The 21,248-nt window shown below is 38.1% G+C and overlaps 1 protein-coding gene and 1 non-coding gene across 2 annotated transcripts in view; both read left to right on the top strand.

The window, feature by feature from the left end:
* The window catches only part of POLA1 (DNA polymerase alpha 1, catalytic subunit), a 184,303-nt gene that overhangs the window by 23,541 nt on the left and 139,514 nt on the right, over window positions 1-21,248 (top strand). Inside the window, 9 exon segments of the mRNA XM_063182342.1 lie at window positions 553-642; window positions 2,186-2,302; window positions 3,161-3,336; window positions 3,744-3,873; window positions 4,132-4,251; window positions 5,333-5,429; window positions 5,934-6,058; window positions 7,844-7,993; window positions 8,222-8,344. Coding sequence (XP_063038412.1) covers window positions 553-642; window positions 2,186-2,302; window positions 3,161-3,336; window positions 3,744-3,873; window positions 4,132-4,251; window positions 5,333-5,429; window positions 5,934-6,058; window positions 7,844-7,993; window positions 8,222-8,344 — 1,128 coding nt within the window.
* On the top strand, window positions 5,640-5,770 carry LOC134415289 (small Cajal body-specific RNA 24). The gene has a single exon (XR_010027023.1). It is a non-coding gene; the product is annotated as a small Cajal body-specific RNA 24 (non-coding RNA).

The following is a 21,248-nucleotide window of genomic DNA, read 5'->3' as shown; positions in this document are numbered from 1 at the left end:
TTGCTGCTAATTGTGTTCTTAAAATAGAGTAGTGTTAGGCAGGAGACTTGGCAAGATTTTGCAAAAAGGCCTAAAATTGTGGTTAATTTTCATTGTACCTGATGGTACTCATAGTAAACTGTGAGAATTTGTTTCTTCTTTTATTGGGGAGTAAAGATTTAAAATTTTTTTCAAAATTTAGAAGATGTCCTTTCTGAGGGGAGGTGGGAGAGCTGGCAGAAAAATAAAGTAACTTATTTTTGTTTTTCCTCTATTTCTGTGTGATCTTAAAGTCTGTGATTGAAAGATGCATATGGAACATTTTCCTGGTGTGCTTGATTCTTATGAGGCTCTTAAAATATCACACCTGCATTCAAAAGCAGAAAGGGAAAAAGCCTCTGAGAAAAGCTTTCCAATGTCTATGGGAGTGAGGAAAAAAATCCTTGAATTACAGAAGGGAAAGCAGAACTCTGTGGTGCTTTGTTATTGTCTTGTAACTGGTAGGGGAGAGGAGATGCTTCCATTTTAAACTTATTGGGTCATTGAAATCAGGTGCTCTCTTGCTCCTTTTAGAATGCTAAAATAGAGATTGCTGCAACAGAGAGAACACTGCTGGGATTTTTCCTTGCGAAGATTCACAAAATTGACCCAGATGTTGTTGTGGTGAGTAGTTCTGAGACTCTGAGAGTTAAATTCAAGCACATTGTCAGTTGGTCAGCTTTGTTCTTTTTCTTTTGTCCCCATAGAGGCTTTTTAATGCTTGTCTTAGACTGCCTTATGAATTGAGTTTGCTTATGAGACAGCAGGTATATTTTGATACAAAGATGATACAGAATTTTCCCTGACAGCATTTTATACATACTATTATTTCCTATAATAGCTAAAATAGGCAGTATTTTCACAATACCTGAAACAAGTTTGAGGTTTTTTCTTTCCTCAGAAAGACAAAACACAACAAAACTCTGGTTTTGTAGAAAAATGGGAACTCTTGGTATACTTAAGATTCTGTTGCAATTCAGATGCTCATATAATTTGTGTTTATGCTGTAAATCAAAATAACCATCTATACAAATACATGAGATCTGAGAAAAATTTTGCAATAGGCATACTTATGTTTTCTACTGTTTTAGCAGCTGAGGGTTTATTATAATTACTTATTTTCCTTTTTTTTGTTATGTTTAATTAATGTGCAGTACTAACTTTCACATAACAAAATTCTGAAGACAATTTGAAGTTGGTTTTAAATCTGAGGTTGATTACATACAACTTGTTAGATTTATGTATTTACCTAACTTCTGTAGGTAGATACAAATAATTAAGTGATGAGAATATGATGAAATGAGCAGTCAATGCCTGATGTTTTCAGCTCACTGCAGCTGGTATCCAGTGTTTGCCCTGTGACCTAAGCTTCCTGGTGCCTATGGCAGGGAATCAGAAGAAGCACTGCAGCCAGTGGCTTAAAATTGAAGATACCAAGAGCAGGGGTGTGAGAGCTCCTATCCTGAAAACAGCAGAGCTGCGTTAGTGCAGTTTAATTTGCACCTGGTTTAATTAGTACTGTTGAAATGCTGCTCCCATCTTAAGTCTTGCACTGCACAGAGGTACCTGCTGGAGTGGAGCTGCAGTTCCTGGTGGCTGGCTCATGTTCCTCAGGGCAGCATTTTGCTTTCAGCTGAGGCTACAGACCAGTGTCATCAGTGTGTTTAGCACTGTTTAAAATATTGCTGGAGTGCTTTGATATGTAAATATTGCTTGCAAGGTGTTCCTATCCAGATTTAACAGCTGTTCCTGTTGTACTATGACAGGAAAAAAGCTACAGTATTTTGATGCCACTATTGTGACTTTCACGGGTGGAGAAGAAAGGAATTACTCTTAGCTTAAGTTTATATGCTCTGTGAAGAATGTTGTGGAATTCTTCTGGAAAGCTTTAAATCCTAATCTCTGGTATCAAAGCATGAAGCTGTATTGTGTGTGCAATGAGCCAGTTACAGAGCTGATTTTGGTATTCTACTGAACAGCATTGTTAGTGTTAAGACTAATGAGTTCTGTTGATGAACATTCTCTTAGAAAGTGCTTTCTACAAGAGAGATAATGCCATCAATTAGTTGGAAAAAATCACAAAGGGCAAAGGAATACTGAGTGTGTGAAAGTAAGTCTTTCAATTTGCATTTGTTGTAACCTTTTTTGTTATTTTTTCTGCTTCAAGGGTCATAATATTTATGGATTTGATCTGGAAGTGCTGCTTCAAAGAATTAATTTGTGCAAAGTCCCTCACTGGTCCAAGATAGGTCGACTGAGGAGGTCTAATATGCCAAAGCTTGGGGTAATAAGATTGCTTAAGTCTTTTAAGCCCCTTTATGTTGCATGTGATTAAAAATGAATTAGTTTTTCTGAGGAATTGTAAATGTGACACTGATGTATTTTGACTGTTGGTCATGCTGAATTTCGTGGGTCCCAGATCAGAAATTATGAGTGTTTATATGACTTTTATTACAGTAATAGGATAAACTGATTTTCAAGTTAGGCTAATTTAGTTTACTTATCTCAACTAGATGATAGTAATGACAGATTAATTGCAATAGTCTTTACTGTAACTGTCTTTGTCTGCTGTAACTGTAAAATGAGAAAAGGCAATTTGGATTGATGGGTGAATCATCCCATAGAGAGCTGCTAAGCTAATAATTCTGTAGCTCCTATTACATATTTATTCAGAGGACAGTGTCTGAAGCTTGAAGTGCTGAACATGGCTGTGCTCTTGCTTGTTCCTGTTCTTCCTGGAGGCCAAGTTGGGTATTTCTGTATGGTTCTGTGACTTTTTTATCCTGCTGTTATTACAAAAAGTGTCCATGGAAGAAAGACAGAATCCACACCCAGGTTCTTGTTGGGGCTATTCTAATGATTGAAGGGAAAAAAAAGCACGATAGTTTAAGAGTTAAGATATAACCAGTAGTGAAAATTAAGTATCTATTTTTAATATCTACATACAGTGAAAGGTACCATGGATTCCTTTAGGGCATAATTATAAGTCCTTATATTAGTGATATTTAATAGAATATTCAAGTACTTAGTGACCATCTGGCTTGACTGAGTCTTATAAGCATACATTGTGGGTAGATGTTTTTTGTTAGTGTTTGTATGTTTCATTTTATTTGTGTTTTCTCTCTCTGTGTAATACATGAAGGGCCGAGGAGGGTTTGCTGAAAGGAATGCTGCCTGTGGTCGCATGATTTGTGATGTGGAAATTTCTGCTAAAGAACTAATTCGCTGCAAAAGTTACCATTTGTCTGAGCTGGTCCATCAGATTTTGAAAACAGAGAAGGTAACAATTCTACCAGAGGAAATTCCAAATATGTACAGGTATGTTGCTGATTGGGAGTTTTAATCTTTCTCTGATTCCCTGACATAAAATTTTACATTTGCTTACTTGATTTATTGTGGGGATGCTGACTTAGCATACTGGGATTTGAAAAGTTAAACATTGTCTTAACATGATGAAATAATGTTTCAAGCTATTCGTGGTGGCTTATTGTGCATGAGGGAAATTGATTTGTGGGAGCATTGGTGTAGGTGCACTAACAGGAGAGTTAGTGCACCTACACAAGCCAGAGTTTTGGGCTGGTTTTTCAATTAGAAGAGATTGCTATAAAATTCATCAGTCATGTGCTACAGATACCATGTGTTGCATACAGCACATAGGTCTAAAGCCTACAGAGTACAAGGGAGATTGATTTTACTGTACAAGGCTGTGCCCCTTCTTTCCCCAGTGATTCTCCTCGCTTACTGTTCATGCTGGAAAACACCTGGACAGATGCCAAGTTCATTCTCCAGATCATGTGTGAGCTGAATGTTCTGCCACTGGCTCTTCAGATAACAAACATCTCTGGGAATGTCATGGTACATTTTTATTACTTTCCACCCCTCTCCACTGTCCCCTCCAAACAGTTCCATGTTTTCTGTGTTTGATTTGCTGGGTTTAATTTCTAAACACTAATTTAGGATACACAATGCTGTTAAATTTTTTTGCTCTCATGAGGAGAGTTCAATGTTCTAATCAAGTAATAATGTAAAACTTCCTTAAAAGTGTCACATTTGAGTTTTGCTGTCAGTGTTCTCTGTGCTTTGCTCTGAGTTCTCTTCTCACCCCCTCTTTAGTCCAGGACGATGATGGGTGGACGATCTGAACGTAACGAGTTCCTGCTGCTTCACGCCTTTCACGAGAAGGATTACATTGTGCCAGACAAACAGGTTTTCAAAAAGCCTCCACAGAAGCTGGTGGGTCCAATTTTTTTCTTCCTAAAAATTTTTATTAAAAAAAAGGAAAAAGAAAAAATTCTTCCATTTTCTGCATGTTGCTGTTCTGTGGAAAACAAAGAACCCCAAGTATTACTCAGATATAACTTAAGGGTACAGCATATGCTTAATTAAGACATTGGTTTTGTGTGGAATCCATAATGAGAGTGGGACAGTGTAACAGCTTTTCCATTGCAGCACAGATCTATAAAAACTCAGTTCTTCTGTTAGTTTAAAATTAAAATAAGCTAAGTACTTGTCTGTGTGGGGAAACAGTAAAGAAGAAAATCTGTGTTGTTGAATATTTGCATTTAGTTATTTTGATGAACAGTATTTCAAGAAAAATTGTTATATCTATGAAATATCCAAAGGTATTAAAAAAATTCCTTTGTCTAATACCATTGTAAATAATAATTATAGAAATATCTAGATGTTTGTTAGTGAACAAATTAAAATTTGACAAAGTATTTGTATTTCACTATATATTGCTTTTTAGTTTTAAATAAGTTCAACACAAACTTGAAAGCAGTGATTTCTGTTGATTGTATTGTTGCATCAAAGTAGCACTGGAATTCTAAATGATTCAGAATAGAATTGAACAATTGGGAGAAAAATTCTTGTTATAACAAATAACAGAATATTCTTTAGGTCAGTAGTAATGTTTTTATTTGTTTTATTCAAGCCCAGCCATTCTGTTTGCAAAACCAACATTTTAATTGGGCAGTCATACCACTTCTGGGTCATGAGTTAATTTTTTTCATAGTGTAGACTTCTACAGCCAGTTGTAAAAGGCATTCTGGTGCCATGTTGAACAATGACAATACTTTAAGGTCTTTGTAATCTCTTGTTAGCAGTTTTTTCCCTGTCAGAGTTGGTTTGAATGCTGTTCTGACATGTAGAGAGCTTTAGTAAGGATCATGATGAAAACGCCATATTTTGCATATATTTTAAAAGGAATTCTGCACTGGCTCCCAAATTTATATTTGACTTGCCAGAAATAACTCCTCTAACATTACAGAAATCTTAGAGACTACATAATGACTTTTTTAAATGCCATATGTAGGTGGATGAAGATGAAGAGTTTGAAGATCAGAATAAATCAAAGATAGGGAAAAAGAAAGCAGCATATGCTGGGGGCTTAGTCTTGGAACCCAAAGTCGGTAAGATATGGCAATTTTCTTTGTTCAATGAAGTTAGAGACAGGTAGGTTACATTAATACAGTGAGATTGCAGTGGGGACTCTGTGGATGTGGGAGTTTGGTGTTGTGGTTGTGAGGGGAATCTTGTTGCATAAACAAAATTCCCAACATTGATGGTGGAATTGCTTCTTTTGAGGGATTAGGACTGTACATTTATGTATAATTGTCTGATGGACACGTAAGTTTTCTTTCAGTTTCTCCTCTATGTGGGGAAAACTGTACAAGTGTCCTATAGTAACACAGAAGGTATCTGTTCAACTCTGGTGAGTTAATGGGGTTGGATCGTTCCACTTCTGACAGCTTCTGTAAAGGGCAGTGCTGCATCTCAGCAGCTGCTTCAAGGGGATTTAGATCATGGAAATCTGGTACAATGTATTACTATCACTTAAATATTAATTGTGGAGTTGTATGAAGTCCTCTGGGAGACTTGATTAATTATGACTTCTGTTTTAAACTCTGTTTTAGGTTTTTATGACAAGTTTATTTTGCTTCTCGACTTCAACAGCTTGTACCCATCAATTATTCAGGAGTTCAACATCTGCTTCACCACTGTGCAGAGACTGTCATCAGAAGCACAGAAAAGGGCAGAGGTTTGAGTGCTTTAACTTGTGGCTTAAATTACACTGTCTTAACTTCAGAGTGCTCTCTGTGAATCAGCTCCTTAAGAAAATGTTCTTTTTCACTGGGTTTTTTTCCTTTCACACATAAAAAAGTGATTATTATTTAAAGATGTATACGTTAATTTGTGCGTTGGGACTTTTTACTTTTTTGATATTTTGTGTCTGTCACCTTCCTTTCTGTAATACTCTTAGAGAATCTTTATAAGTTCTCTTCCGTCTGTTCTTGGTATCCTCATGAAACAAGATTTTTACTGAGGCTCTGTGACCCTTTTCAGCCTCACATCCACCCTAGCAATTTCTGAGCCCTTCTACTGGTTTCATCCTAGCTTGACAGAGGCTTCCTGAAGTTAAGTTGCTATTTGTATATTTATGCAGATATACCTGATGGAGGTAGGCAAAAGTCTCATGCCTTCTACAGGAAAGAATATGATTATGAGCTCAAGCCTTATTAGACATCAGGAAAATCAAATGTGTGACTTGGGAGGGTGATGTTGTGACTGTGTGAGCTGTGGCACCAGCTTCACAAAAGCTCTTGGTGTTTAAGCTGTGTTAAACACAACAAAAACCTCCTGAAGGTACAGTTGGATGTGCTGTTTTATAAACAGTTGTGTTGGCTCTGGCTTATCCATGGCTGGAGATTCTCATTTCCTCAGCTGTGCTGAAACACTTGTTGGTGGAGCTGTGTTGTAAACTGAAGCATTGAGCTGGTCAGGTCTAAAGGTTAAAGCAGAGGCTTTTATTTTTAACTGGTATCAGCTCACAGGTTGGTATTAGTTAGTCCTGTAGCAACTGAAATATGAACACAGTAGCAGAAATGAGGAGACAAGTATGTGGAGTTCTGGCAGTAAGTTCCTTCAAGTTGTCTTTGGATTTTCCCTGCTTTCTGAAGTGTGCTTCAACCTGAAGCAGCTAATTTTGATTTCTCTCACTGTATGATGTTTAATCAGGCTTTGATGTAATTTCTTGTTACAGTTCTCCTCAGACTGCTTTACTAAACCTGCCAACCTCACCATGTCTGTACTGCCCTTTCTTTGCACGTTTCTGTCACTTTCATTATGCTTGAAATACCTTTCCATTTTTGCTGTTTCTTCAGTCATGCTAAGAAGGTGTGTCCTTTCTGCTATGTTGTTTTGCTGTAATCAAGAGTTGCTTGGGGTGGAGTTTTTGTTCTACTTTTGTCAGTTGTATCATTCAAAGTATCAGTTCCACAGAGCACGTGCTCCTTTTGACAGGTTTGAACACCAAAAGTACTTACATGGTGATAAAAAATTGATGGATTTTTCAGCACAGAAATAATTGCTGCATGTGTACTTTTCTTTATATTTTTGTATTTATCTATATATACCTAAGAGTGAGAATGTGTGTGTGTTATTTATTTATCTGTATTTATATATATGTATATATATATGTATGTATATATAAATGTATGTATGTATGTATGTATGTATGTATATAAATATATAACACACACTCTGATAAAAACCAAAAACCTTCCTGCTGCTGGTCCATGCCTTCTTTGTGTTTCTCCAAGAGTGAAACAGACTTAAGCCCTGTCCCCCAGCAGGGGCAAAGTAGTACTGTTAAACACTGCAAAAAACCCTCTCATGCTTGCTCTAAACTGTGCTTTGGGTGCTCTGCAGGAATTGGCTCAAGCTGTAGAGTTTTGGGGTTTTTTTCCCACCAAGCTTTTCACTTAATGCATTAAAATCTAATCTTCAAGCAGTAAAATGATAAGCAGCAGTGATCATTTCACAGGTTGAAGAAGAAGAAGAAATTCCAGAGCTTCCAGACCCGTCTCTGGAAATGGGAATTTTGCCTAAAGAAATCAGGAAACTGGTGGAGAGAAGACGCCAAGTTAAGCAGTTAATGAAACAGCCAGATTTAAATCCTGACCTCTATTTACAGGTGTGTTTTCTAGGACTCCGTTGATTTTTTCCCCCTCTCCCCTTAAGTGCCCTGATCAGCCTTGTAGAATAGAGATGATTAGTAGTGAGCAGTGATTGTAATGTGCTTTATTTGTAGTCCATCACTGCTGCAGACTGTATAAAAAAGCTGTGAATGTAATTGTGAGCATTAAGTTCTGTTCCCTGATGGCTGTGGTTGGATCATTTTTCTGGTTGTGTTTCTTTTCAGTATGATATCAGACAGAAAGCTTTGAAACTCACTGCTAACAGCATGTATGGCTGCCTGGGATTTTCCTACAGCAGATTCTATGCCAAGCCTTTGGCTGCTTTGGTGACACATAAAGGGAGAGAGGTAAGTCATTAAACAGGTTGTACACACATGTAAAAAGGCTGAATTTAAGCCACCTGCTTTTTTTTCATTGAATACAAGAATGGTTTTGTTCTTGAACCTGCTTTTGATTTCAGTACTCTTAAGTTTATCTTTCTTATGAAACTGTTTGGTTTCAATGGGCCAGATTGTGGTGACAACAACAACAAAAAATCAAGGCTGCTTTCATTTTCAATTTCACGAATGAAATTCACTTAATTTTCCATGAATTTCTAGTTCTGTTTAATGGGCTAGTCTTTGATTTGGTGATATGCTTCAGCTTTGGATGAGCTTGCTTGTAGCCAGACTCTCCTGTGGCCTGATATGACTTCCTGAAACCCTAAAGTTTGTGATAGGCAAATTAATAATGGAGCCAATGGATTATGTATCAGGGCTTATTTTTGGAGACTCTTTGTTCCTTGAAGTTTCTCATTAGCCTCATATTTTATTGTAAGAGTTGCACTTGACTTTATAGGCCAGACTACTTTTGCTGTTGGTTAGGATGGTGGCTCAATAAAGACCACATCAGTTTTGTCCCTTTGAGAAAAATAAGCTTTAATGATCCAAAACATACCACTGAGATACGTTCATTGTTTAAAACATAATGATGTTTTGGTATTAGTTTCTTATAAAAGAGAACACTAAGCAGGAGTCTGCAAAGGTGCCAGGAACAGTTGTGTCAGGATGGCTGGTCAGCCTTTTGTTGATCAGGGAGGTGGGTGAAGTCTCATCCCTGCTGACAGGCTCATCCTCTCTGTGATGTGAGGGCACACCCACTTCACAGTTCCCAGCTCAATTGCATTGGGGTGTTTTATTTCTGGTAACACATCTTTGTTTTTAATTATCTTCCTATCTAAACAATTCTCTAGAGAGAACTGCACATTTGTTGTCTTCCCAATTTATGTAAGCAGTTATGTTTAACCTTACACATCTGTTTAACTCAAGTAATTTCCCAGTTTGGTAGCTGCAAATGTGCCGTGCAGCCATGTGAATTCAGAAGTTAGTATTTCCTTTAATAAACTATTCTGCTTGTTGATGTAAGATTCAACCTCATGTTGTCTATGAGGCTGGCATGCAAAGCAGCTTTTAAAAGTGACAAATTCTACTTTTTTCTTTGATTTTTTTGGTAATGATCTCCATGTGTGATATGGACCACCTGCCACAAACCTGCTATTCTATGGATACTTAAGCTTTTGGCCTCTGTTTAGATCCTTGTTGTTTGCACAGGGACACAGGGAGTTTATTCAGATTTGTCTGTAATGTATCAGCCATGAGATAACTGTGTGAAATTCTGGTGTTCCTGCTTTATGTTCCAGAGTGATGGTGAAATGGGGAAATCCTAAACAGGTGCTACAGAATGTGCTAGGAAGTAATTAGAGATGGTTTCTCTTACATAGTTGGTCTTTGGTTGTAAAAGATTTCTTATCTCTTAAACTCTGGTGGTGCTGGACCTATGCTGGCTTCTGCCAAGCCTTTGCACACATTTGAGTTTTTGCGACAGGAGATGACATGAGGACCCCTTAGTTTTCTGGTTTTAATGTGTTTTTTTTTTGTTTGTTTGTTTGTTTGAAGTTGAAATATCTGATCTGGAAAAGCATTACTTTAAATTTTTATATTAGTCTTTCTATTCATAGGTTTCCTCTTACCACTCAGTTCTAATATAAAAGAAGTAAATGTTAAGTATCTGGAGGTTTGGGTTCTCTGTGAGAAAAGGTTAATTAAAAAGTAACTGTTATGGAAAATTCATGGTCTAAATTTAAATAGCCTTTTCTGATCTGCAATTAATACCTTTTTTTATACTGTTGTCAAGGGCACCTGAGTAAATGCAGGTAGGCTTGTAGTCTAAGTGGGAAAAATATTGTGTGGGATGAAAACTGAACTTAATATTTGCACTAACACAATTACAGTTCAATCGTGAGTCTTAGCAGAATAATTGAAAGTGGGAAATATGTATTTCATGTTGAAGTTGTTAAAGCTCATCCTAGCATCAAGTTTTAATGTAGGTGAGAATGAGTTTTGATGAGTCCTGTAAATGGATGCTTTTCAGCTGTGTGACTGACAACCTTTCCACTGAAGCTGTGGGAAGATTCAAGCACCTGATGCCAAGTGCTGAGTACCACCTCTCCTGGACTCTTAACTTTTCTTGGTGGTTTGGAGATGCTGGTGCAGTAAAAGCAGTGGAGCTGCCATGGAGTTCCTTATGGTGACTAAAAATACTTGTAATTGCACATTGCTGTTATAAAAACTTGTGTGACTATATTAGTGAACTTCTGAACTATATTAGTAGAACTTGGCATGTTCACTTCATTTTGATGGCAGAAGTATTAAATAGGGTGTGGAAAAGTAATTTTTAAAAAGCCAGATCATAGAAGTAGATGATCCTTGGGGTCCCTTCCAACCCTAACCATTCTATGATTCTGTGACAGTGTAATCCATAAAAGCTCAGTTCTCTTCGGTCAGCTGTAGAGAGATACGGGCCAGTGCTTGATTGTTATTTTCCTTCAGGGAGGGAATAGAAATGTAACAAAGCCTTGCATCCCCGGCCGGGGCAGGCTGGGTCCCGCAGAGTTTGTCCTGTCTGTGTCCAGGGAGCGCCTTGGCGGGACAGCGCGATAGCGGCGGGCGGGGTTCGCTAGATGGCGATAGAGACCTGGAGATCCTTCAGCAATTAACGCTCATTTTTGTCAGTGTTCAAACCTTGATTATCGGCTTTTCCGAGCGGCTCTTCCTTGTTTTTCATTTGTGCGTAATCTTTAACAGGGACATATCAGTGTGAGCTTGTCAGAATTTAGGTGTCACAGGCAGACTGCTAAGTTCTGGCGTGTTTTGGAAGAAAAAAACTGCAAAAATTTGCAGTGGAAGTGAGTTAAAACTGTAGCTCAGATCTGTTTGACCGTTTTGGCAAATGTAACTATTTTTCTTTTTTGACTGTGAGAAATGCCTCAGCATTTCTCAGTTCAGCAAAATTAAAAAAAAATTCTACATTTCCAAGCCTTTGATCAGGAATTAGTTAGAGGGATTCCTGGACTTTCCCCTCCACCCCCCATGTTACTAAACCTTTGCCTGGACATTACTCTTGTTGTAACTATAGCAGTTGCTCGCATGGAAAAGTAATAGGAAAATATTTCATATATTTTTAGCTGTCCTTTAATGTAATTTAACAACTGGAAACAAGATGAGTCGGAGCTGTGCAGGCAGCCAGCTCTGCACCAGCAGGCACTGTGGGGTCATGCCGTTCCAGCCTCTCTAAAGGACAAGCCTTTTGATGAAGTGTCAGTTGTCTGGTTTCCTAAATGCAGGATGCCGTTTGCTGCAGGGTTCTACAGAACAGCAAAGTTGTTGAGAGAATTTCACTGTAGACAGCTTGCTTGCTAATGGCTTTCACTCAGTGCTGAGGCCTTTTCCAGGTACTTGCTTTTTTTTCTGTGTTGTTTTTTGCTGTTGCATATTTTTGCCCAAGCAGGCTTGCCTTTGGAAGGAAAACAACACATTTGCTGTTTTCAGCAGTGCTGACAGGTAGACCTGGTGTTCAAATATGCGAAACAAAAGGGGGAAAGAGGCAATTGGGTTAATTCCAACTTTCTCATTCAGATCCTTTAGATACATTCTCAATTAATAATTAGTTTAAGGCCCTGGCAGTCAAAAGGAAAGAATAAAAGCATGTTATTGCTGCAGTCTGGGAGAAGAATGGATGAGGGAGGAGAAAAATGAAGTGGAGAAAGATGAGCTCATTTAAAAAAAATTAAGGGTAGGTAAGCAGGTTAATGGCCGTCTACTGTAATTATGATCTGTAAAGAAATCCAGGCATTTCTTTTTTTTCTCAAGTCTTGTTCATCCAGGGAAAATGATCATCAGCTGCTTTCTCTTGATTGCACCTAAAGCATTGGTTATACAGTCTGCAAGGGTTGTCACGTGAATGGGGCAATTGACAGACTCCTGGTTTCTTCCATGTTGTACTGTGGGAGAAGGAGAATTGCTAAAAGAGGGAAAGGAGCCTCCTCTTGTCTTGTTCTAAGCATGCCATCCGTATTTAAACAGGGAATGCAACATCGACATAACAATTTTGGATGACATGGAACTTGATGGCGAAAGGCGAGGCAAAGAGTTTCTAATTGCTTTTAAATAGGAGAATGGCAACCCAAAATCTTGGGAGGAATAATGCTAAATTGCTGCATTGTCCCAAAATGGGAACTGTTGGGGTTAAATAATTTGCCACTGTTGTTAAATTTATCACTGTGTGTGCAACTGTGAGCCTGTGAAAAAGCTATGTTTGTTACTCTGCATGCTGATATCCAAAACGAGTTAGAGTAGACAAGGAGAGGCTGCATACAGTCTGCAACTGTGAATTGGGTACCAAGGAATAGAAAAATTATGGATAATCTTTACGTTTGTTGAAATATTATTGGCAGTGAAGTGCAGGAGATGACATCTGGTCTAATACAGAATTTAGCATCTCAAAGGAGAGGAAACGAAACATTTCAATTAAGAAGAATGGCCAGAATATTTTGGGTGAGGAGGCAGTTAGTGAGAAGGGAAAAAATATATGTATTTCTTATTTTATTTTGGATGGCATGTTGGTATTTTTTTCCCCTTTGGACAGAAAGGTTTTATTTAATGGGTATTACCAAGAAATGTTTAGGAAGATTGATCAGATTCAGATTGATTGTACAGTAAGTCAGATGAATAGAGAGACCTTTTTTTCTTTTTTTACTGCTTATTTTAAGATTGTGCTATTGCAAGAGGTGTGGTGCCTCTCACTTCCTGACTGCTGATTCCTGTGAATGGGTTAGAGCAATTGCATGGCCCCATGGTGAGTTGGATCAGCCTGGTGATCCGAGTTGAAAACTAACTCCAGAGGAAAACCAAATTGATTTCAGTTGGATCAATGGCTCAGTGACTCACTGTGTGCTCTGAGAGCTGGAGGAAAGGAGGAGGCTGGGAAGTGGGGGCAGGCCCAGTGTGAGATGTAAGGGGTCAGGCATGACCAGCCATTTTTCAGCTCATATCTGACTGTGAAACTGTGGGCTTACAGTTAAAATGATCACACATGGAGGCTTTCTTTAGTTGTTGTTTTCTTTCTTTTGTACTTTTGATTTTTTTTTCTTATGGTTTCCTATCTTCTATTTTTTTTCCATCCTGCCAAAAGACACAGATTTTTCCATGTGTCATATCTGAACCTGGCTGACCAGGTAACAAGAAGATTTCCTCATGCAGAACTGTGGTAAAACTGAGCACCAGAGGGAAGAACAAGGTCTCTAGAACATTCTCTGGATCTGAGCTGTAACAGAATGTCCTGTTTTAGAAGCTGCATGTGTTGGGTAGAGAGCTGGCACCTCAAGATTAGGGGAGGTAGGAATTTCTTACCTTATCCAGTGGTAACAGGAAAGACTCTCAGGTGTTCAGTAAAGTATTGGGGAATGCACTTGAATCCTGCACCCTCCAGAGTGCCATGCTTCAGAATTACTAAAGAAATTCTTTCAACTTGTCTAGAATATTGTGGGGATTAACAGAGATCCTTCATGGCTCTCTTGTAGAGATGCCTTATTAAAAGGGAGGCACAGGAGCACAGGTGCTTCACCATGAAGGTTGAGAGCTTGAGCAGCATCACACCACCACTGGTAAACTGCCTTGGGTCTGTCTTCAAACACATTTGTTTTCCAAACCCCCCTGTTAAGGTCAGAAGAATACAAATGCTAACTGATGTTTTTCTCCAGCCTGTATATTTGATAGCACCACACGTCTTTGCATTATGCATTTTCTTAGTTCATGAGTAGCTTGCCCAAAAATCCTTGGGGTTTTGAGACTTCTGCAGAAGTTGTTCTTTAGCATCTTATTACTTCACTTATTTGCATCATGCATTTATCTTAAATTGAATGTTGGCTTGTTCTAGAAACCCTGTGCTTGGAGACCTAGGTGGCAATGAAGTTTTCGAAATAAAAGATACTTCAAACATGAGTTAAAAATAATTTTCATTTTCAAGCACTATTCCTAAGAGGATAAAAAAACAGTCTAACTGAAGTGTCTGTCTCCCACAAGACTTAAATAAATATTCATACTGTCCTTCAAAGATATGACACCTTGATCTCATTACCAAAAATGTTCATATATATATTTCCTGGGAATCTTGCCCACTGTGGAATAGCTGACTTTTTTCACCACAAATTCTATTAGAAAGCTTTTAGTTCCATCCACAGTGAAATTATCTGTTCTTTTTCCTCTTGGATAAATACTCATTTGAGCCTACTAGGTCTGTTCTTTTCAGGTACTAGTTTCAGGATGGTGATGATCCTACTTTGATATATAGGAAGAGGCTGAAAGCTGAGTTCCTTCATTCTGGATAAAATTGTTGAGGATGGAATTAACTGTGATCTTCAACAACCTGCCTAAAGGGGGATGTCTAGAAGAAGCCAGACTCTTCCCAGAGATGCAGAGCCTTGCACCAGGCAGGTCTAGCCCTGTCTGGGGCCAGAGGTTGGGTTAAATTATGTCCAGAGATCCCTTCAAACCAAAGTAACTTTATAACCATCAGTTTAGGAGTTCCTGTAATTCTCATTGAGATTTATTACCAAGGTCAGCAAGGTCCAACAGATGAAACTCATCACTTAAAGGGAAGAAAACTGGAAGAATGAAGATATGTCAGCAGTGATACTTGTTCTTACCAGGCTGTTTTGGTTTCAGGGCTAAAAAGATAGTGTTTGAGTACTTCAAATGCAAGTTTTGCTGTATAGATTAGGTGGTGTGGTGTCTTGTATGTTATGTCCTTTCACTTGGCCTGTGCCAGGATTCATTGGCTTAATTTAGAAGATAAGCATGAACAGCTTATGCTATTTGCAGCACTGAAATAAACTTATGGGACAGATGAAAGAGTTTAAGACCTTTATTTATCTGTGAAAGATGGACTGTATCTACTGCTGCAGGTACAATACTTTGTAAGGATATAGGAGATCTTGGTGGGCAGCATCAGGAATTCTGGTTGGGACAAGGGACTCTGGAGAAGTAGGTGTGGTTTAACAAGCTGGTGCATACCTGATCTCCTAACATTGGCAAGGATGGTTGTAAGTCAGGCATGCAGCCTAAGGTAATTTGTTCTGACTCCCTTTGTCAAAGCTGTATGAAATAAATCCCCCAAATTTTAGAGCTTGATCAGTGATTGAGAGACACCAGCATTATGCTACTCTGTTGGCTTTCCTTCCAGCAGTTATACATGATGTAATGCAGGAGATGTTTGGGTTGTGTTGTCTTTAGCTTCAGACTATGCCTTTTATCAAATACAGGTAAGGTTTCAGAGAGAAGGATTAAATTATATGTGTTGATATCTGCTTTGCAATTTGATACTTGCTTTTGCTAATTTGAAGCACTATGAATTTTTGCTCCTTAAAATCCTATTTCAACAACTGGAATAGTAAAAAAAAAATAATTAAAATACCCATTTCCCTTTACCATTCCTGTTAATCCTTTTTTGTCTTCATATGTTTTAACTGGCAGCCTTTAGAAAGAGCAAGAGCTTATCAAGCCATGCTCATCAAAAATATGGAATGATGGGACATCATTTGAATCTTATTGCAGGGTTTAGTACCTGACACTCATTTCTCTGTGAGCTTGTGCTAGTCTTGATAGTTACATGAGACTTGTAAAATTTGGATTCTGATGATTGATAAGCTGTGGTTTAAAAACAAAACAAAAAAAAAAGGCAAAAAGCGTTAATGCTTTCTTTCCAATAATTTGCCTATTTAATGAAACAGAACAGAAATTCCCATGTTTGAACTATTGGAAGTTACCAGAAAAGTAGGACAATGTAATAATCTGCTTTAATGAAGTTCAGGGTCATATTTCCTGAAATGACTGGGTAAGCATAGAGGAGAGCTTGAGGTACAAAACACTTTTTTTTTTTTTTAAATCCAAGGAAAGTGAAACTGCAGAACAGTTGCCAGGAAGAAGGGTGGCCATTCTAAAGTAAGGGCTCTGTACTTGGGCTGCTTTGCCCTTCTGACTTGTTCTGTGTGCACTGCTGTTTTATTAGGCAATAATAATTTACCACACTTTGCGCACTAAAATTTCTTTCCTGTATTCTGTGATTTCAGTGCAAAAAAGTTTCCAGTGTGAACTTCAGGTTTCTTCCTTGATGCTTTTAATTTTTTCCAGAATATTAAACTGTTGCAAGCTTTCTGCTGGAATTTGGAATTAGTAGGTGGAAGACTGGCATAAAAGCGTAGTAATGTCTTAGTCCTGTGCTGGAGTGCATGCAGCCTTCTGGTTCATTTTGTCCTGGTTGGAATTTTACTTGTTGAATCTAGAACTTCCCTTTGATTTTTGGACAAACCAGATGTAAGTCAATGACAGCTGATGTTTTGGTTTTCATGTGACTGCCTTCATTTCTTCCATTTCCTCCTCATCTCCCTCAGAACTCACCATCATCTTTGAACTTAGGTAAATACCATTTTTGTATTTGCTCAGAAATCTTTTGGTTTCTTTAAATTGTAATTGCACCTCTGCCTTGATGTTTAATATGTATGGTACCTGGGCTTTTTGCTTCAATGCATAGCTTCATATTTTTCAACTTCGAGTTAGAAGTAGTTCATCCTGGGGATAAAGGAAAATCAATGAGAAGCCTGTACTTAGACTGAGAACCCCTGCAGAAAGCTTTGATTAGAGAAAAGCTTCAGATCTGACTCTTGCACACAATTGTCCATCAGGTCACCAGTCATTTTTATATGTACAACTGTGCCACAGATGGTAGGGATGGAAAAGGTCTGTTCCATCATGTGTTAGCAAAGTGTGTGTATAGTCACTTCAGCACACACACACACCTCTTGGTGATTTTTGTTGTTGTTGTTGAAGGCTGTTGTCCTTCAAGAAGTCACTACTAATTTTAATTTTGCAGTGTTTTGATCTGACTGCTTTTTGTGATCACTAATTTTTAATAGACATGGAAGATGAGCCTGCCTTCAGTAAAATGTGTTAATTGACAGGTGTCCCAAAGTTCTGCATTCTTGGCAGTGGTCCAGGATGACAGAGCAGTTATGACTTAGAAACTGCTGTACCTTCCTGGTGAAAGGATTGGAGGAAATCTGTGGAGTTATTAACTACTAGTCTCTTTTAACAGATTGTGAGAAGATCATTATGGCATCTAATTAGTTGAGATTAGGTCCTTTATGCAGAATGTTTGGGTTTTTTAAAATTCCTTTACAGGCTGTCTTATGACTTGCACTATTAGGTTTTTTTTTCTCTTCTCCTCAGTGTTCTGGATGGTTACTCTGAGGATTTGAGTAAGGGATCATGTTCCTATCTCTGTGTGGTGTAATTAGCACAGCTATTTAAATGTTATCTGGAACCCATTTACCAGATCTGTCAATTGCTGCTTAGTTCAGTGGAAATGCTTTTATGTAAATCACAGAACAATACTTCTGACTTGTAACAAGATTGGGCTGAATTTGGGGAACTGAAACACTTCATCCTGGAATAAATGTCTTGCTGAATCAAGGGTAGATTATGAAAGCTGCCACTTTTAAAAATTGTATTATGCTAACATATGTATATGTATAAATTGAATTAGCTATGATACTCCTACAGTGAGAAACTTCCCACTGATTCTAAAAAAAAAATAAGGAAAAGCTGACACACATGAAATTTTCCTCCCAATTTGCATGCTAGCTCTTCAGCTGATCTTAGAATATTAGGAATTGAGGCCTGATGGGGTACAGGGCAGATGCTTTCCTTCTACTTTATCATAATTTCTTAATGAAAGTAATTCCTTCTGTGGCCCAGATCTAGTTGCATTTTATAGGGATCTAGTGGCATTTATAATTATTTGATTACTCTTAGGCTTCTGTTGAAGATAACCACATTTTTTTAAATTTCATTCAAATAAAAATGACCTTCCCTTCCCTCACACCCTCCTTCAGTGTGCTGGCCTTTTGCCGTCCCATATTTTGGAGGTAGATTTTGAACTTGAGGAAAATAATTATGGAAATTTCTCATCTTTCATATATGAGCACTCATGTAGTTCTGGGTTTTCTTCAGAAGGATGGGTGTCTGACATGGTGACCAAGGAAAGATTAATTAACTGTGGCTTTTGTTTGTCTGTCTCAGTTTTCAGCCTGGACTGTAAGCTTGTGTCACTTTGCTCTGTTATAAATACTGTGTTAAATTACAGCAATTTTTTTAAGAAACTGTTTGATTTTTTGCCAGGGATTCCTGAGCCATTTAGTAAGAGTTTGAGGGATCCTATTCCTTCTCTGAAAATCAGTGCCAATTTTGGACTGTGCAGCTGTCCCAATTTCCTTTTTATTAGTTTTCACTCTAGGAATAAATTTTTGTTGTCTGTTGTTTGTTCTATTAGCATATTTAAAGTCAGCTATTTCCTTCCTCTGCATAGCTCTTGCTTTACTTTTTTCCCCTTTAGATTTTTTTTTCTTAACATGGAATAAAGAGATGGATCTTCCAGAGGAGATCTGATGTTAAAGCAGTCTGAAGTGGCATTTATGTGCCTATTCCAGCAATGATCCTTCTGTTATTCCATACAGTACTGCATAGCTTTTGGCTCAGCTGGCCTGCATAATGGGGGATAGCCTCCCTGCTAAGCCAAGCAGCTCCTCTGTGCTTTGAAGGGCATGTCAGGCATGTGTGGCAGTAGATTATCACAATTATCAAGTATCAGTTCTGACTTAGGATTTGTCCCTGGCCTTTTCCATCTTAACATGAGGAAAGTCTGTTCTGTGACTGTCTGTCAGCCCTTCTCTCTCAGAAGAGCTGTGCTTAATAGTTTATTAATAGTTTATGTTGTACATAGACCATCACAGACTTGCTATATAGCTCTTGAGCATAAAGGGGTATTTTGCAGTTTTATGTGAACAAGATGCTCCTTTCATCATTTAATCTCTTTTGGACAGTGTTGGAAGCAGACATTGTCAATGGGTTTGTTATGGCTCAATAAGTGTTTCTTAGCTTTAAAAAAAACCCCAACCAACTTTTTGAATGCTTTGCATAATATAGAGTTCTTGGTTTTGTCTTTAATTTTTGGCATTTGTGTCATGGCCAGTAGTTGTTTTAGGACTACAGTTATCCACCATAAAGAGAGCAGCTAAATTTGTTCCCTGGAAGGACGACTTGATGCCTCTGAGGTTCTGAGCTGTTACAGTGGATGTTGGGAGAGGGGGAGTTTGGGAAAACCTGGGCCAATATGCATACACATAATGAAAAACCTCTTTTACATGTTTTGCTTTTAACTGCTTTTGAAATGAAATGGGTGTAGGTCCTTAAATATTAACTGGCTGTCCTTAGTGTTCAGAAAAAAAAAAAAAAGCAGCATGAGCTGCCGATAGATTTTCTTATATGACAAGTAGTTGGTTTTCTTTTTGTTGCTTTATTTTTGTTTTCCTTTTTCCTGTTTTCTGTGGTTTTTTTTTCCCAAACCAGTAATTGAATGTGCTTCTTGGTTTGTGCTTGCTTGGGAATAGGGATTGAACAAAGCAAGATGTGGAATTATTGTGGAATTATTGATGGGATAGCTCAAAAAGAGATTAATTGTCCAAAACTGCTAGCAGCTCCTCTGATAATTGCAGTGCCTTGACGTTAATTTGTGAACATGAAAACATGAAAGTTACTTTTACCTCAGTGCTTAGTTCAGTCAGTGTGTCAAGAAGTTAAATGTCAAGAATAAAATGATCTAAAGAAGATAGCTATGAGTTTTCAAGTCACAAAAATAACCTGGAAACATTGGATGCTCAGAACTGATGAAGAGAAATATTGCATCACACTAAAGGACAAGCAACTTTGTCATTCTATTCATTGAGTCCAAAAGTGTGCAAGAGTTCAAAAAAGTCCTTTTCTGTACATACAACTAAAATAGAAAAATTTATTGAACTCTCTAAGCCAATCTTGAGAGTCAATGTCAGAATTTAAGCAAATTTTTGCTCACTGGGAGCTGAGAAGGGAGCTTCTCCTGGGGAAGAGGGCTTCAGATGCTTTGCTGGGCTGTGCCTGATACTGGACTTTCTGGGAAAGAAATGTAAATGGGTTACACATGATGTCTGCACGTTAGGGTGACAATCACTGTCTCACTAGGTTTGGGTTTTGACTTTGTGTTTGGGGTGTTTTTTCTTTATTATTTTTTCTACAGAAGAGAGCAGCTGGGTAAGATCTGTGGGAGTTGTGCTTCCAACTCTGCTCCTTTTTTGCTGATGCCTTGTGTTGAACTTTTCCTGGAGGATGAAATGTCTCTTGGCACATTTGTTGCCATCTGCTGTTTGTCTCTGTTGATAAGGCTTAGTTAGCACTTTTCCTAGGAAAGTGCATGACATAGTTTCAAAAACTGCTCCATTTACCTGTTGCTGTGGGACTAGGCACATGTTTTCCAGCTGGTACATATCATTACAGTTTCAGATGACTAACATGAAAAATGATAATTGAAGCCACAAGCCTATTACGTAGTAAGCTTTAATTAGTTAAACTGCTTCGTATTAGTTTACCGTTGGTGCTAATGCTCTTGAAATTAATTGGCACTAAAGGGGGTTCAAAGTTTATATGCAATCATTGCTGCTATAATGTGCTATATTACTAGGTAACTTGGCTTATTAGGTGATTTTGTTCTCAATTATTGCTGCAAGTCAACAAGGACAGAGTAATTATCTCACGAACAATAGCCTTGCTCCCCAGACAGATGCGAGCAGACCCTTCCCGTGGAGTTCTGCAGTGTTCTAGCAAATAGGCAGGGGAAGGAGCTCTGCATATGTCACCCAGCAGCAGATGGGGAAGATATTTAGAAAGTAGGATAGCACACTTTCAGATCTTCTGTTATGCTAATAAAGTTTTTGTGTGAGAACACAGCAATGTCAGTCTATCAATGACATCAACCCCTGGCATGTGCAGGCCATCAAAGCAAACACAGAAT

The sequence above is a fragment of the Melospiza melodia genome, chromosome 2 (genome assembly GCF_035770615.1).
Source record: "Melospiza melodia melodia isolate bMelMel2 chromosome 2, bMelMel2.pri, whole genome shotgun sequence".
Taxonomy (NCBI): domain Eukaryota; kingdom Metazoa; phylum Chordata; class Aves; order Passeriformes; family Passerellidae; genus Melospiza; species Melospiza melodia.
The sequence above is the reverse complement of the archived record's forward strand: the minus strand, read 5'-3'. Positions and strand labels throughout refer to the sequence as shown.